The 17,366-nt window shown below is 45.6% G+C and overlaps 1 protein-coding gene across 8 annotated transcripts in view; it reads left to right on the top strand.

Annotated features, from left to right (window-relative positions):
* Dnah2 (dynein axonemal heavy chain 2) overlaps window positions 1-17,366 on the top strand; it is a 100,717-nt gene that overhangs the window by 52,018 nt on the left and 31,333 nt on the right. For 6 of the 8 annotated variants that reach the window (XM_010614897.2, XM_019206161.2, XM_019206160.2 and 3 more), the window contains 23 exons: window positions 177-302; window positions 592-702; window positions 1,006-1,194; window positions 1,620-1,723; window positions 1,821-2,010; window positions 2,475-2,655; window positions 3,398-3,525; window positions 3,953-4,105; window positions 4,343-4,468; window positions 8,624-8,842; window positions 9,056-9,173; window positions 9,403-9,539; window positions 10,161-10,298; window positions 10,390-10,548; window positions 12,813-12,965; window positions 13,157-13,248; window positions 13,542-13,740; window positions 13,892-14,116; window positions 15,210-15,314; window positions 16,109-16,297; window positions 16,494-16,579; window positions 16,692-16,822; window positions 16,946-17,095. In XM_010614897.2, coding sequence (XP_010613199.1) covers window positions 177-302; window positions 592-702; window positions 1,006-1,194; window positions 1,620-1,723; window positions 1,821-2,010; window positions 2,475-2,655; window positions 3,398-3,525; window positions 3,953-4,105; window positions 4,343-4,468; window positions 8,624-8,842; window positions 9,056-9,173; window positions 9,403-9,539; window positions 10,161-10,298; window positions 10,390-10,548; window positions 12,813-12,965; window positions 13,157-13,248; window positions 13,542-13,740; window positions 13,892-14,116; window positions 15,210-15,314; window positions 16,109-16,297; window positions 16,494-16,579; window positions 16,692-16,822; window positions 16,946-17,095 — 3,409 coding nt within the window. The remainder of the gene's footprint in view (window positions 1-176; window positions 303-591; window positions 703-1,005; window positions 1,195-1,619; window positions 1,724-1,820; window positions 2,011-2,474; window positions 2,656-3,397; window positions 3,526-3,952; window positions 4,106-4,342; window positions 4,469-8,623; window positions 8,843-9,055; window positions 9,174-9,402; window positions 9,540-10,160; window positions 10,299-10,389; window positions 10,549-12,812; window positions 12,966-13,156; window positions 13,249-13,541; window positions 13,741-13,891; window positions 14,117-15,209; window positions 15,315-16,108; window positions 16,298-16,493; window positions 16,580-16,691; window positions 16,823-16,945; window positions 17,096-17,366) is intronic. The other 2 variants (XM_019206162.2, XM_019206163.2) reach the window with 2 other exon arrangements.

Here is a 17,366-nt window from a genome sequence, read left to right as displayed (position 1 = left end):
TTTTTTTTTTTTTTTGAGGTAGGCAGCAGAACCACTGAGCCAAATCCCCAGCCCCGCCCTTTATTTTTTGTACCAGGGATCCAACTTGGGATCTTGAACTTGGGACCTTGTGCAAGGCAGGTGGAACCACTGAGCTAAATCCCTGGTCCCTATTCTGATCTTTTACTTCTCCTCAGTCCTGGCTTGGGGATGTGGAACGGGCCATGAGGGTGACCCTGCGAGACCTTCTTCGGAACTGCCGCCTGGCACTCAAGAAATTCCTTAACAAGAGGGACAAGTGGGTGAAGGAGTGGGCTGGCCAGGTGAGCTGGGATCAACAGAAATGAGAAACATTAAAGTTGGTGCTAAGAAGGAATGGCGAGTGGGAAGACTAGAGTCCCACAAAATGGTTTCTTGCACTTTTATGGGGGGTGCTATGGCTCTGGTACCCTACATGCTGGACCCATAGCTGCTGACCTGAGACATGTGTCCTATCCTCAGGGCAGATGAGGCATAGTGAGCACCTACTTCTGGAGGGAGCTGGAGCTCGGGAGCTGGGCTGGATGGGTGGACAAGGGCAGGGCCTTGGAATCAGCTTCTACACCCACCCAGATGGTGATCACAACCAGTCAGATCCAATGGACAGCTGATGTAACCAAGTGCCTGTTGACAGCTAAGGAGAGGGCTGACAAGAAAATCCTCAAGGTCATGAAGAAGAAGCAGGTGGGGAACTCTTCAAGTATGGGATAGGCCTGGAGTTGGAATTGATGGGAGGGAGGTGACTAGAGTAAGAGTTAGAGATAAGCTTGTTGTTGCAAAAGGGTCAGAAAGAGGGTGACTTGGACAGAAGTCCACTAAGCAGAGTTTGGTGTGGAGCAGAATCAAGCTTTCCTGTGCCGAGGTTGGGTGTAGGGTTACAGTGGGTGGGATCAGCTTTGGGTTGAAGGTGGCCTTAGATTGAGGGAAGTGTGAATTGGCTTTGATTGTGTCGCTTTGTCTATTCTTCCTTCCTGTCTAATCCCACAGGTTTCAGTACTGAATAAGTATTCAGAAGCCATCAGGGGAAACTTGACCAAAATCATGCGGCTTAAAATTGTGGCTCTAGTGACAATAGAAATTCATGCTCGAGATGTGTTGGAAAAGCTTTACAAGAGTGGCCTCATGGATGTCAATTCCTTTGACTGGCTCAGCCAGCTTAGGTTCTACTGGGAGAAGGTGCCAGGAGGGACATTTCCCTACTCTCTTGCCCTAATTCTGATCCTAAGGCTTTCATTAAATTCATGATGTCTAAATGCAACAATATCCTAACCCAATCCTTAGTCCTATCACAGTACCCTAATCTAGTCCCCACTCTGTCTCACCGAATCCAGGGTGGCAGGCAGTTGTTCCAGGCAGAGCTTACATCACATAATTGCAACTCAGAAAGACTTCAGGCAGCTGCTGCCAGTGATCAGCCTGGACATGCTATATGAAACCCTCTTTCTATCTTGGCCATAAACTCTCCCCTCCTCCTACCTCTGAAGCAGAAGCTCCAGTCTCCCTTCAACCCCCTCCTCTCTTGGAGCCCTGCTCTCAGCCATCCCTGCAGCTCTGGTCTTCTTCCCAGCCCACTTCCATCTCACTGTGCCCTATCTCATCAGGATCTCGATGACTGCGTGATCTGCCAGACCAACACACAGTTCCAGTATGGCTATGAGTACCTGGGAAACTCTGGCCGGCTGGTCATCACCCCTCTGACGGACAGGTCTGCCCGGGGGGTTAAATGAGGTGGTTGGGGTGAGGGCTGTGGAGCTGAGATTGGCTTCCAAGAGTCTGACCAGAGACCTGCTCTCCATTCTTAGATGTTACATGACACTGACGACGGCTTTGCACTTACATCGAGGGGGCTCCCCCAAAGGCCCAGCAGGCACTGGGAAGACAGAGACTGTCAAGGACTTGGGCAAGGCCCTGGGCCTTTATGTCATCGTGGTCAACTGCTCTGAGGGCCTGGACTATAAATCCATGGGCCGAATGTATTCAGGCTTGGCCCAGGTCAGTATCCTGGCATAATGTCCCCAGAGGTCCCTTTATCTTTATTTTAGTCCCAAGAAAATCAAGTGAAATCTGAATCTGCCTTGGTGCTTTATATCTTGTAACATGGCATTACCTCAGGTAATTCTTGCTAACCTTCCCCATGCTTCCTGTTGCTCGTTTGCCAAATCAGAAGATTATATAAGGATTAAATCAGATCCTACACTGAAACTGCTGGGATCACAGTGGCTACTCAGCATACACAAGTTCCCTGCTGTAGTTTTTCCAATTCAGGTCTTTTCTACCATTGTCCTGGGCTGTCCTCAGGAGCTGTGACAGTGCTGCTCTGGTACCCTCCTGCACCCTGTATTTTAAAGGCCACCTTGCATACAAAAACATTTTAAGGAACAGTGTGTTAATCAAGCTCTCTAGTGCTGGGGAGCACCTCTCTTCCTCCCAGTGACGCTGCCTCCCTCCCTCCACAGACAGGAGCCTGGGGCTGCTTTGATGAATTTAACCGTATCAACATCGAGGTGCTGTCAGTGGTGGCCCAGCAGATCCTGTCCATCCTCTCTGCCTTGGCTGCCAGCCTCACCCGCTTCTATTTTGAGGGCTTTGAAATAAATCTGGTGTGGTCTTGTGGGATCTTCATTACCATGAATCCTGGTAGGTAGCAGGGAATAAATGGACTTTCTGGGTGGGAGAGCTGGATACCCAGGGTCGGTACCTGTGGGTCATCCTCTTCCTCCTTCAGTGCCTCAGTGTATAGCCAGGCAAAATCTGGCTAAAGACCACAAAGGGCAAGAAAAGAATAAACACTAATTTGTCCTTTTTGGAACAAAAGGAAGGCAATCTTATTGTTCTCTCTGAAGGGATCACTAACTACTTATGTGTCCATAAGTGGCCTTAGTCTTTTAAGGCTTAGCTACCTTCTCCCATTGCAATTCTGGTTTACCTGCTGCCCCTTTGCAGGATGAGAGAATCCTCCTAAAGTGTAAAGCCTAGGGTCTCTCACTACAGTCCTCTAGGAACAGCTTGGGGGAAGGGTCTAGGAAAGAACAGGTGTAGGGTAGGGTTAAGGTCCCAAAACAAAGAAACAGCTGTGATTTCTATTAGGACTGATGTGAGCTATACATAGAATTTAGAGATGGGAAATCGGCAGCTGTGTATTTTCAGCTTGAAACAGGGCCATGCAGAAAGTAAGGAAAGGATTAGAGAGGAAAGAAAACCAAAGTGGAATGGGAAGAACCAGGGCTGGGATCAGAAAGGAAGCAACCTTGAAATTGGAGTTGTGGAGAAAATTAAGGATAGAGTGAGTGTTGGGCAAAGTGTGGTTGATTGGAAAGTGGGTTTGGGAAAGAAAGTTAAAGAAATACAGGCAGTCTAAACAAATGGCATTGTTTTCCAGGCTATGCTGGCCGCACAGAGCTTCCTGAAAATCTTAAATCCATGTTCCGTCCCATTGCCATGGTGGTGCCTGATTCTACCCTTATTGCAGAAATCATTCTCTTTGGGGAGGGCTTTGGCAACTGCAAGGTATTCTAATAATCCCTTTCTTCCAAAAAAAATTTTTTCTTTTTGTACCAGGGATTGAACTCTGGTCCTTGTGCCTGCAAGGCAGGCGGCAGAACCACTGAGCTAAATCCCTGGCCCCCTTTCCTCCAATTTTTAAATTTCCCTCTCATAATTATTCCTTGGACAACAAACCCCTTGGAGGCCTCACAATCAGCTTATCCTACAAGGAACTTAGACTACTATCAGGAGGACCTGAAGGCAGAGGAATTCAAAGGAGAAAGGTCTCCCTTCCATAATATATAGCAAGTCACAAGGTCTCATTAGGCTCGTCCGTAGAGTAACCCACAGAAGCTGCAAGTCTCTGACCAAGCTTCTTGGATCCATAGTTGTCCTTTGATGAAGAGCAGGCTTTCTACAGAGATAGGTTGTTTCCTCCTCTGGTTTTCAGATCCTTGCCAAGAAGGTGTACACCCTCTACTCACTGGCTATGCAGCAGCTCTCCAGACAGGACCATTATGATTTCGGCCTCCGCGCCCTCACCTCCCTTGTACGCTACGCTGGCAAAAAGCGCCGCCTACAGCCAGATCTGACCGATGAAGAGGTAGACCAAAGATAAAGGCCCTTGGACCTTAACCTCCATTGTCACTAGGTCTATATTTTGTCACCAAAGCTTTACAGATCTTTTCTTTCCTCAGATTGAGATTCCTACTTTCATGCCTGTCTCACCTAAGTTCTGCTTATCGTATTATTAAGAACTAACTCTAGTTTATCTGTTGTTCTTGGCACTAGTACCTAGGTGCTAGCTCTTCAAGTTCGAGTCTCCATCTTTTCCATCCAGGTTCTGCTGCTCTCAATGAGAGATATGAATATTGCTAAGCTAACCTCAATCGATGTGCCACTGTTCAACGCCATTGTGCAAGATCTTTTCCCCAGCATTGAGCTGCCAGTCATTGACTATGGCAAGGTATTTGCTTGTTAATATTCTTCCTGACCTCATTCATGAATGTGCAGTACAGGAAGTGAAAACTTGGTTTCCAGGCCTTATTCTGCCATCACACTGTGACTTTGAGTAAGAGAGCTAACCTTTAAAATATCAGGCTTCTTTATAATATGATAAACACCTACTCACACATTCCATTCTCTGACCACATCTCGCTGCCCTCCTGATTTACCTGCTTAGGAATGTCCATGCAGCAGTCTTTAGTCCGAAGGCTGAAATCTGTAATCCAATGCCCACTAGCTATCCTTGTTTCTCTTTCTCTCCTCATTCTGATATTTGGGAGAAGAGAATATAGGCAGCCCTTTGAAATGTGAAAGCAGTTGGAGAGTGGAAAGGGAATTGTAGAAACTATAAGAACTTTCGCCTTTGCTGTTATTCTAGTCTCAATATCCTGAACAGTCCTTTCAATTGAAACCATTAAGGTGCAGGATAAAAACATAAAAATACATATTTTTAAGGCATTGCCAAGCTGGCAAGAATTCCAAGGTTTGGAGGTGGAGGAGTAAACCCAGGAACCCTGGGAGGTAGCTGGTTTACAAAGCTTCCTTACCCACCAGGTCTGGCAGTAAAACAGAAAACACAGTTCCACATAAACCTCAAGGGACAGTAAATGGGAAAATTCGAACTCTGCCATTTAGACATATACAGAAATGAAGCTTGTCTGAGCTCTGATGATGGAAAGAAGGGGTAAAATCTCCTTTGAGATTTTTTAACCATATTGCTTATGGTCAAAATTTATTCTACTGTGTAATTAAAAACAAAAAACAAAAACCCTCAAATTTAGATTTTAAGTAGTTCTAGGTTGTTAGCGCCCCCAGGTGACTGAAAGAAGCAAAAGCAACTTATTTCTGGAGGGTTGAAATGTCAATTTGTGCCTCAAAGAATTCCTACAGATAAAAGTCCAAGAAAATGGGCAACTTATAGTCAAATATCACACCATGCATAAAGAAACAGATACTATGAATGGAAACAATAAGGAATCAGGGAAAAAATAAGGAGAGGAATCAGATCCATGTAGACTCTGGATATTGAAATTAATAGGTTCTGAATTTTATATTAGCTGTGTTTTACCCAGGACTGTGGGAGGCTTAGGCAGATGGATCACAAGTTTGAGTCCAGCCTGGGCAACACAGCAAGTTAGTAAGACCCTTCTCAAAATAACGACAACAACAAAAAAATTAAATTGCTGGGGGTGTAGCTCAGTGCAAAGGCCTTGGTTCAAACTCCAATATTGCAAAAAACAAAAACTGTTTCTTAATATGTTTAAAGAAATAAAACAGAAGCTTGAAACTCTGAGCCAGGAACAAGACATTTAAACAAAGAAGATTTGAAAAAGAAACCCCAGAATTTCTAGAATGAAAAATTATGATAGTTGGGGAAATGAAAAACGATCTCAATAGAGTGACAGAGGACATGCAGTTCCAGAAAGTGGATTAAAGTCAACTACAACTGCACTAAAATTTTTATTTGTAAAGGGATAAGGAGAATGGGAGAGGAGATGAACATTTACATTTTAGATATGGGGAGCAAATGGGTTAAGCCCAAGAAAGCTGGAAGCAGGGAAGATTAGAAGGTAATCTTCACAGAGTTCAGCATTTGTGAGGTTAGGTACCTGGAAGTGAGAGTGGACAGGGAGAGTAAATGAGGTCTAACCAACATATGGAGGGCGGGAGGCAGATTGCTTGCTCTAGCAGTCTCTAGATCTCCCTCTCTCTGACCCTTGCCAGCTCTGTCTCCCTCCTGGAGCCAAGGCCTAGAGAGCAGGTATCAAGACTGGGCACACTGGGTGTAGGGGAAAGCAGAAGCAAGCTCTTTACAGAGAGGGATGAAAGGAATTCATACATATTGGCCACTGAAACCTTTTGCCTTTTTTCATCTCTTACGTCCCAGAGTCGGGGTAGCCAGACTGGAAACTGGAGGAGTTATCTCTGAGGAGTCTCTCCAGCCCAAGAGGAATGACCCAGACATTGACAAGGAAATTTCTCAAGAAGGTCCCCACATTCAATCTTCCATTTGGCTTTTTACCCTCCACGTTCCTACACAAGCAGAAAACCGAGGCTCACCAGATACCTGGGGGAAGCCTCAAATACAAAAGATGACAAACAAATGGGGAAAAGTGAATGGAAGAAAATAATGGAGAGAGAAAAAAGTTTTTAAAAACCACCACCACTGGCTAAGCATGGTGGCATACCTGTCGTCCCAACTACTGAGGAGACTGAGGCAGAAAGAGCTCAGGAGTTTGTGGTCAGCCTGGGCAACATAACAGTATCCTAGCTCAAAAGAAAAACAAAAACAATAAACAAACAAGCCCCCTCAACTATCATTTCATTCAAAGAATGAAATACCAATGAAATGCTTTTTGAAAAAGATGATTCTGCCCGAAACCCAAGCACTATGGGAGCAGAGGCAGGAGGGTTGAAAGTTTAAGCCCAGCCTGAGCAGTTTAGCATTTTAGCAAGATCCTGGCTGACAACTATTCCTGAGAATAGAGTAGAGAAGGGAAAAATGAGCTAAGTTTCAAAAGCCAGTCTAAAGCAGATAGTTCCCCCAAACAGTACTTCTAAGAGTAGAAACAAAGAAAAGGGAGGGAAGATAGTGAGACAATTCAAGAAGAATCCTTAGAGCTGAAGGGTATGTTCCAAAATGAAAGTGCCCACAAGTGTATAAGCCAATTCTAAATTTGTATGCATTTAATGATATGATATAGCTACAAAAATCTATAAAACAAAGTAGACAATTAAATTTATAACCCTTATGGGAGATCTTGACAATTCTCTCAGAAGTTGGTAAAGAAAATATTAAAAATTCATAAATATATAGATTTGAATGATTTTAGCAGGTTTGAGCTGACACGTATAGAACATTCTAGCCAACAGCTGCAGATATACATTCTTCTCAAATGTACATGGAACATTTACCAAAATTAAATATATTCTAGGCTATTAAGTATAAGTGTAAGAATCATAAATTTCAAATGATTAAAATCGTGCAGAGGATGATCTCCAACCACAATAGAATTAAATGATAGAAACCAATAACAAAATATAATTAGAAAAAAGCACATGTCTGGAAATTAGGCAGTGCAATTCTAAATAACTCCTAGGTCAAAGACAAAATTAGAGAGTAACTGAATAAATAAAATGTGTCATTAAACTTATGATATGATGCTAAACCCACACTCAAACAAATACCAATAAAAGGGCCGGAGATTTAGCTCAGTGGTTCAGTTGCCTACCTTGCAAGCTCAAGGACCGGAGTTCAATCTCTGGTATCAAAAAACCAAAAAACAATAATTCTCAGCTAGTGGAAGGAAGTAATATTGGTGAGGCTTCTAACAGTGTGTTTGAAAATTATAAATAAAGATCTTACATCTACTTGAAAAAATGTGGTTACATAAGCTGTGTGTTTAAAAGTGTCATGCTATCTGGAATTAATCCATGTGGATCAGATTCTATAAGCACTGGGCTGGGGATTTAGCTCAGTGATTCTGCTGCCTGCCTCATAAGTGCAAGGTCCTGAGTTCGATCTCTGGTACCCCCTCCCAAAATGATTCTATACGCATTACTTTTTAACTTGGGTGATAATTTTTATAACATTATGGCTGAAGGTGCAACTCAATGATAGAGCACTTGTCTAGCATGTGTGAGACCATGGGTCTAATCTCTAGCACTGGAAAAAAAAAGCCCAGCTCTCCCACCAAACTGTGAGCTCTGCAGTGAGAGGGAATCCATTCTGTTCCCAGATGTATCCCCGTGTTGCTAGCACAGTGCTCTACAATACCATAGAGACTTAAGCTCTATTTGTTGAGTAATAGACACAATATGTAGAGCTACATGTCAGACATGGTATGTACATATGAGGAAAACGAGGCTTGGAGAGGCAATTTATTCAGAATCACATGGCTGCAAGCTGATGAACCAGGCCAGCTGACTCCAAGGCCCAATCTCTTAACTCCATGACCCACAGCTTCCCAGTGAACGAACAAGTATCAGAATGTAAAGGGCTCTAGTGTCACTTTAAATAGTTTGAATATATCTTCCCCTGAATTGAGGGAGTTCTGAAAGTCCTTTGGAGTCCTCATGCTGTTTCTTCTACTTGCTGTATTTTCCCTTCCCTCAGCTGCAGGAGACTATTGAGCAGGAGATTCGAGATCGAGGCCTGCAAAGCACACCCTTCACCCTCACCAAGGTTTTCCAGTTGTATGAAACCAAGAACTCCCGTCACTCTACCATGATAGTGGGCAACTCGGGCAGCGGCAAGACAACCTGCTGGCGCATCCTGCAGGCCTCCTTGTCCTCCTTGTGCCGCGCTGGAGACCCCAACTTCAACATTGTTAGAGTATGTAATTGAGTATGCAGTGGAGTCACTGGCAAAGACTTGAGTAGGAGGAAGGCAATGGAAGTTGGGGGCAAGAACAGGAAGGTGGGGCAAGCACCTCCAGGTCCAACAAGGCCTAGGAGAGATGAGAGAGACACTAGGGGCTGAGTAAAATGGGGACCTGGAGAGTTTGTCTACCAGCAGCTCTAAAGCCCCTTCTGCTATCATTTTCAGGAATTCCCATTGAACCCTAAGGCACTCTCCCTAGGGGAGTTATATGGAGAATATGACCTCAACACTAACGAATGGACAGATGGCATTTTGTCCAGTGTCATGCGGATGGCATGTGCAGGTATCCAAGGGTCGGTGGGGTGCGGAGAGCAAATACATAAATATCTTAGGAGAGTGGGTAGGAGTGGGGAGTCTGGAGCACCAGTGGTGGCAGAGAGTCTGGAGACAGGAAGATGCAGTGTGGGAGAGGTGCCTGGAAATGCAGAAGTCCGGGGTGCGAGGAGTAAGAGTGGGGTAGGAGGGCTGGGGGAGGACTCTCCTGGTTTCCTTATCATCCACCTGCTACTAAGATGAGAAACCTGATGAGAAATGGATCCTTTTTGATGGCCCTGTGGACACACTGTGGATCGAGAGCATGAATTCTGTCATGGATGACAACAAAGTGCTGACCCTGATCAATGGAGAGCGCATTTCAATGCCTGAGCAGGTGAGGGAAAGTGAGTTCTGCCTAGGGCCCCGCAGGAGACAGCAGAGGGTATCAGGAGGGGTGGAGAGAAGAGCCTGGTCCTCAGTGAAGAGTAAGTGCTGTAGGAGAGACCTGGGGCAGCATGAATGGATTCAGATAAGTTTCAACTGGAAAAGAATGCTTCGCCTAAGCTGGGCTCAGTGCACTGGGCCTAGCATGTGTGAGGCCTGCGTTCAATCTCCAGCACCACCAAAAAAGGGGGAAAAAAAGGAAGGAAGGAGAGAAGAGGGAGAGGAGAGGAAAACAGAAGAGAAAAGGAAAATAGCTTTGCCTATCATGAATATTGTGAACAATTAATTGTGCAGAAAAGAATTTTGTGTAGTCCCCATGTTAGGAGTTCATGGGCTATCATACCTACCATTTTCCGCAATGATGGCCAGAAAGTGATTTTTCCTAAGCATAGCCTTAAATCAGCTCGAATTTCTTTCAGCAAGAAAACTATTTGTAAACCTCAGATCTGTATTCTTCTTGTCATAGCTTGTGCTTGATAGAAACAAACACACCTTGGAACAGCTGGGGTGTTTCATTACTACTGACTGGGGCCTAGCGGAAGATGAAGTTCTGACAAAAATATATCCTTAGGTGTCTCTCCTGTTTGAAGTGGAGAACCTGGCAGTGGCCTCCCCGGCCACTGTCTCTCGCTGCGGGATGGTCTACACTGACTATGTAGACCTGGGATGGAAGCCCTATGTTCAGTCATGGCTAGAGAAGAGGCCAAAGGTATGATAGAATTGAGGAGAGGGAGACTGACCAAGAGGTCTACAGCACACAAGAGCAGATGAATAAAGAGCCTTTTCTCGTTTACCTCTAGAACGAGGTAGAGCCCCTTCAACGCATGTTTGAAAAGTTCATCAGCAAGATCCAAGCCTTTAAAAAAGACAACTGCAATGAGCTGGTGCCCCTCCCTGAGTACAGTGGCATCATCTCCCTTTGTAAGCTGTACTCAGCCCTGGCCACGCCAGAGAATGGGGTAAGGGGAAGGCCTGGGCCAGGGCAAGGGCAGGAGGGAAGAGCTCATAATCACACAGGGTCCATGTTAATTTGAACACGAGGCTTGAGTGGAGCAGAGATTCCGAGAGAAGGCCTTTTCAGTGACCATGGAGGCAGGGAGAGGTGGGTGCATGCATGTGTGTGTGTGAGTGCATGTATGTGTGCATATGTTATACTCGTGTCCTGGGCTAGAAGCCCAGGCTAGGGATTCTAAATAGAACAGGGCAAGGGTTGGGAGCATAGCTCATGCTGTAACATATTAGAGGCCCCCCGTTCCATCCTCAGCACTGCATATACATCATACACACATATATCGTACATACATACATACCAGAACACAGTGGGGTCTCAGAATAGTTTCTCATTTATATTTTGGGGGCTGAGGATAGTTTGTTTAACTCCTCATTTCTCCATCTTTCCAAAATACAAATATTGATTTTTGGTATGCGTGAGGCCCTGGGATATCATTTTTGTTGGGAAAAGCTCCCAGCCTAACTTGATGAAGAATATTAAAAAACTTTCGATTAACTGATGTTTAGAAAAATTTTGTTCAGTTTAGAATGATAGAATAGGGATCAAAATTTGGAATTTTGTATCAAGATTATATTGCTGCCTGGAAATGGTTTGTAATTGTTTGTTTATTTTGCAGCATTGGAGACCAAACCTAGGGCCCCATGCATGCTTAGGCAAGCACTCTACCTCTGAGCTATATCTCCAGCCCCTTGTAAATGTTTTTAAAGACACTGCGGGATAACCAAACTCAACAATTAAGATCTGTAGCAATATAAGTCACTCCTTGTATAGTTAAAGTAAATTAAAATATGTAGATGGATTGTAAGGTAAGGTGTAGAAAGAGAACAGTTGTACTGTTGGTGGGATGTTGGTGCTGAGGGACCCCCTGGGAAGGGACGCCTCCTGGGGAGCAGACAGGAAAACAGCCTTCAGCAGTCACTTAGGGCTTCTCTTGCACTCTGCTGGACAGAGTGAGGTGGTGGAGTGGCAAGGCAGGGGAGTGGCTGACAGATGGCAGGACGCCATCTGCATATAGACCCTCTTTACTGCAGCAGAGTGAGGGAGCTGAGATGTGCTATATGTGGCAGGTGGGCCTGGAATAACCCAATAAGGATTCTGGATTTGGATACGGCAGGACATAGATTCTCACCATACTTCCCTACCTACATTTTGAGGATTAAGGGTTATTCTTAGACCACATCCAACATTCTGGGTTGGATACCTCCTGTATATCACATTATCAGTAATTCATTCAGATCCTGTTGTCAACAGCTCCCACCCATGGGACTGTGACTGTTTCCTCTGGAAGGCCAGGGGTGGCGGGAAGGGTGCTGAGATTGCTGTTGTGTGCCTGTGCTCCCTGGGAGGCCTTTGTGGTCAGGCAGACCTGTGGTTCCTTGTACCCTCCCAGAGGAACAGAATCTGCCACGGATCCCCTGGACAGGGGTTTGAGAGCATGAGCTCCAAATAGGCTATATCCTCTATTACAGTAGATGTATTTTAAAACTTAATTTTTATTTATATAAGTAACCACTAGATATTATTTTCTTTCTAAAATTAAAAATTTCCACGTAAAGCTCAAGTTCTTTTTGTTCTCCTTGTGCCTTGTGATCCTGAGTCCTACCCCCTCCATTAGAGCAACTATTATAGTGTGTTCACGTGTCATCCAGACCTTTAAAAAAATTTTTTTTACACACAAGCCCATAGGTATCCATAGAAAATGTAGTGTTTAGAAAATAGGCTGTTATATATAATATGCTTGTTAAACCAATGATATGTTTTTGAGTCTTGTATTGCCTTGTGTAGATTTATATCTTTGCATTAATAGCTGTGTACTATTCTACATACATTACATTTGATGCATTTGATTACATTTGATACATTTGATGTTGAGGTCATCTCTAGCTTTTTTGCAGTTACAAACAAGTGAACACAACTGGACTTGACTTCTTAAATGACTGTGGGTGTTTCTCCAGGATAGGCCTGGTATGGGCAGATGACAGCTGTGTTGTAAGATTTAGCAGAAAGGAAGCTTAGTACAACTGCTGAGCAACAAGAAGTTTCAGGTTTTATAAAGCCTTTTGTAGGTTGCAGATGAACTGTCCCATTTGGAAGACAACCATGTCATTTTTCAAATAGAACCAGGAAAGGAGGAAGGCTGTAAGGCTTTGGGATGATCTGGTAAAGCAGCCCCCTCCATCACTTATAGGCATGTCCTCTTCTTCCATCCAGGTGAACCCAGCTGATGGTGAGAACTATACAACTATGATAGAAATGACATTTGTGTTCAGCATGATCTGGTCTGTGTGCGCCTCTGTGGATGAGGATGGCCGCAAGAAGATCGATAGTTACCTTCGTGAAATTGAGGGTTCCTTTCCCAATAAGGTCAGGGCCCTCAAAACCAGGTGTCTCATGTGTCCTATTTTTCTAGAACCTGCTGGTATCCCAGACCCTCAGCTTTCACCTGAGCTTCTTCCTGCTGAGCCAGCTCTCTTTCTTGTCCCTGGGGGTCTGTGAGCCCTTCTGGCTGGGGAAGCTGGTGGAAGGCTTTGGCAACTGACACATGCCCTCCTTAGGACACAGTGTACGAGTATTTTGTAGACCCCAAGATGCGGAGTTGGACATCATTTGAGGAGAAACTTCCCAAGAGTTGGCGTTATGCTCCAAAGTGAGAGCAGGGTCTGGGGTATACACAGGACCTGGGGCCACAGTTGGTGGGAGATGGGATAACTGGGAAGGAGCCCAAAAGCAATAACCAGTTATAAAAGGAGAAGGTGGATCCTAGAGAAGAGATGACTCCTGGGTACAGAAATCAGGATCTACAGAACTTGGGACAGGGTCTTTAAAGACAATTCCCCATCCCCAGGCCCCACAGAAGCAGAGTTGGAAGGAAAAATGAAGTGGGAGCTGGGAAGAAGTGGGCCAATGACCCCTGAGATGCTGTTCTCTTTTCTTTGCTAGCGCCCCCTTCTATAAAATCATGGTGCCCACTGTCGACACTGTTCGCTACAAATACCTAGTGAACACCTTGGTGGCCAGCCACAACCCCATCCTGCTGGTGGGTCCTGTGGGGACTGGAAAGACCTCCATAGCACAAAGCGTTCTGCAGTCCTTGCCCTCCAGTCAGTGGTCAGTGCTCACTGTCAACATGTCTGCACAGGTGTGTTCAGGGCCCCCGGGCCAGACTGCCAGTTCTCCAGTTGTCTCTGTCTTTTGCTCTGCCCTGGAATGCAAGTGTCTGGTTAATGCTCCTCTCTGACTCGATATTTCTCTTGAGGACCCAAGCATTCTTTTTGTGCTTTTACTATCAGACCACATCCAACAATGTACAGAGCATCATCGAGAGCAGGGTGGAGAAGCGAACCAAGGGTGTCTATGTGCCATTTGGGGGCAAAAGCATGATCACCTTTATGGATGAATTTAATATGCCAGCTAAGGACATGTTTGGATCCCAGCCACCCCTGGAGCTGATCCGCCTCTGGATTGACTATGGCTTCTGGTATGATCGTACAAAGCAGACCATCAAGTACATTCGAGTAAGCATCCTGAGGATCTGTTCTTGGGCCTCTGTTCCCTCCTCATGTGGTTCAGTGCCCACTCCATGGGAACCCCAGGCTCTAGTCCTACAATTCCTTCCTGCAGCAGGGGCTGTACATCTGGTCCCTAAGTTATTGGACCCTGTTTTGAACTCTTCTCATGACCCTACTCTGCACTTTGTGACCAAAAGCTCCTGTCCTTCAACTGCCACCCCATTTCCAGGCCCGTCACGTTCTCACACTGCGCTTGTCCTCCCCCAGCACTGACTTGGAGTCCAGCTCCTAACTCCACACCTCCAGACCTCCACTGCCTCTCACACTGGCAGTCGCTGTTGGTTCTCTGATCCCCACCCACCACCCAGGCATCTCCCTCAGTCCTGGCTTTTCTCCCAGGGGATCTGAGCATCTTGTTTGTTTTTCTTTCTTTAGTGAAGGGGCAGTGGCCATTCTGGCATGATTTCTGGGTGCCCATCTGTCTGACACCCAGGGTGAAAAACCACCTAATAATAAATTTGTATACTTCTAGGAGAGCTCAGGCATGCACACGTGCACTAGATACATACAATTTAAAAAGAAAGAGAAATGTCATATGAATAAATAACATAATGAAAGTGTTATTTAACTTCCCTGCATTTTCTAATTTGGGTAGGAGGATTAAAACAATGAAATAAAGGCAAATACATTATTTTGATAATTCTAAAAAACTCTCCACAATCACTTTTTCTCTTCACCTTTTTTTGCTGCATTACTCCACGTTTTTCCCTTCTCATCCTGTCCCTGTATCTCTTCCCGTTTGTCCTTCCGCTTAGTGCCTTCTTCCCTGCTCCTTTCGTACCTTCTCTATTTTTTCGTTTAAATTTAATTTGACACATAATAATTGTACATATATATAGCACACTGTGTGACATTTCATTATACCTATACAAGACAATTAGCTCACCCTTCACCTCAAGCATTTATCTTGGGGGGGATTTGTGTTGGAAACATTCAAAAGCCTCTATCCTAGTGACTTGGAAGCATCTTCCCTATCCTGTGCCTCAGCTCATCCCCTCCTCCCACCTGTCTCCCTGCCTGTCTTGTCTTTGCTCCCCAGGATATGTTCCTGATGGCTGCCATGGGCCCTGCTGGAGGTGGTCGGACTGTCATCTCCCCGAGGCTACAAAGTCGCTTCAACCTCGTCAACATGACCTTCCCCACCGTGAGGCTGCAGTGGGGACTATTATGAGGGAGCTGAACAAGGCAAAACCGTCCCTGTCCTGAGAGCAAGGGGGCAGATCATGGAGGGAGCTAAGGGACCCTGAGCAGAGCTGCATGTAGGCAGCTGTGACACATGCTGTAGGGGCCCTTGCTGGCCTGACCCAGGAGAGCAAAGAATGGAAGTCATGGCTTTCTGGCTCTGGAATGTGGGCAGAGAATGAGGTGGGGCCCAAATAGACTCAGGAAGGTGGATCCTGCAAAGTTGAGAGCCAGAAGCAGTGCCAGAATTAGGGGGAGGTAAGTGAGGCACTCACCAAGGTACAGGATTTAAAGGGATACCCAAAAAATGTAATACTTTTAAAAAGTTAAAATTAAGTAGGGTGTAGGAGTGCATGCCTGTAATACTAGCACTTGGGAGGCTGAGGCAGGGGGATTACAGTTCAAGGCCAACCTGGTCAATTTAGTGAGACTCTGTCTCAAAATAAAATTTTAAAAGGGCAGAGGGGGATGTATCTTAATGACAGAGCACTTGCCCAGTGTTTGTGAGCCCCTGGGCTCAAACCCCAGTAGCATACACAAAAAAAATTTCTTCTCCTTATTTCTAAGTTTCTTGTTTCTTTTCTTTTTCTCCTTCTCTCCCTCCTACCGCCCCTCTTCCCTGCCTGCTCTCCACTGTCTCTTCCTTTCCCCTTTAAGTTCTGCTGCTGAGACAAGCTCTGCATTTGCCTCATTCTGGTTCTCATCCCGGCTACAAGGCCATGAGCCTTGGAAAGTGAGTCTGAGCTCTCTTTCTAGGAGTCCCAGATCATTCGAATATTTGGCACCATGATCAACCAGAAGCTTCAGGACTTCGAAGAAGAGGTAAAGCCTATTGGGAACATAGTGACAGAGGCCACCTTAGATGTGTATAATACAGTGGTACAACGCTTCCTCCCCACGCCTGCCAAGATCCACTACCTCTTCAACCTTCGTGACATCTCCAAGGTGAACATCATGTGGCCTTTCCCTTTGCCTGGTCCAGCCTCAGAGACATTTGCTTCTTTTCAAAATAGGCCTTAGTCATAGCAAACAGCATGCCCAAAGTCACCTTATCCTAAAATGCCATTCTCTGGCCTTACCTCCAAAACACCTGGGAATTCCTTTCTTCTCTCTACCCCAATCCATCACTTCTCTTCCCCAGGTGTTCCAAGGCATGCTTAGAGCTAACAAGGATTTCCATGATACCAAGGCCAGCATAACACGACTCTGGATTCATGAGTGCTTCAGGTGACTAGTGGCTTCGTCAGCCTTGCTTCCAGTTTCTGCCTTCAACACGCCCCCCTTCCCCAGGGTCATTCTCTTCTCCGGTCCAGGTCTCACTCCATCTGCCTCTCAACAGAGTCTTCTCTGACCGACTGGTTGATGCGACAGACATGGAAGCCTTTGTGGGCATCATAAGCGATAAACTCGGCTCCTTCTTTGACCTCACATTTCATAACCTCTGTCCAAACAAACGTACTCCTATCTTTGGTGAGCCTGTGACTCTCAGGGGGCTGAGGGTAGAAGGAGGGTCAGGGCCTGGAGCCCTGCCCTGAAGGAGGCTCTGGGGAGGACCAGGAGTTGAAGACTTGACACCCTCCTACCCTGGCCCAGGGGACTTCCTGAAGGAGCCAAAGGTTTATGAAGACCTGACAGATCTGATGGTGCTGAAGACAGCCATCGAGACTGCCCTAAATGAATACAACCTGTCTCCCTCTGTGGTGCCAATGAAGCTGGTGCTCTTCCGAGAGGCCATTGAACACAGTGAGCAAGCACTTGCTACTCCCTGCCTCTCCCCCTCAATATGTGGCATTTCTAAGGAAAAAGGTGTCCCTTCCCAGCCTTCCCCCTAATCAAGTCTGAAAGTTGTCTTCTTTTGGACCCCAGATGCCTTCATGGCAATGGATATTTAATATGCAAGGTGAAGTTAGGGCCAGGGATTTAGCTCAGGGGTTCTGTTGCCTGCCTTGCAAGCACAAGGTCCCAAGTTCGATCCCCAGTATGGAAAAAAAAAAAAAAAAAAAAAAAAAAAAAA

Source organism: Fukomys damarensis, unplaced genomic scaffold (assembly GCF_012274545.1).
Source record: "Fukomys damarensis isolate Sample0158 unplaced genomic scaffold, DMR_v1.0_HiC HiC_scaffold_13, whole genome shotgun sequence".
NCBI lineage: Eukaryota > Metazoa > Chordata > Mammalia > Rodentia > Bathyergidae > Fukomys > Fukomys damarensis.
The sequence above is the reverse complement of the archived record's forward strand: the minus strand, read 5'-3'. Positions and strand labels throughout refer to the sequence as shown.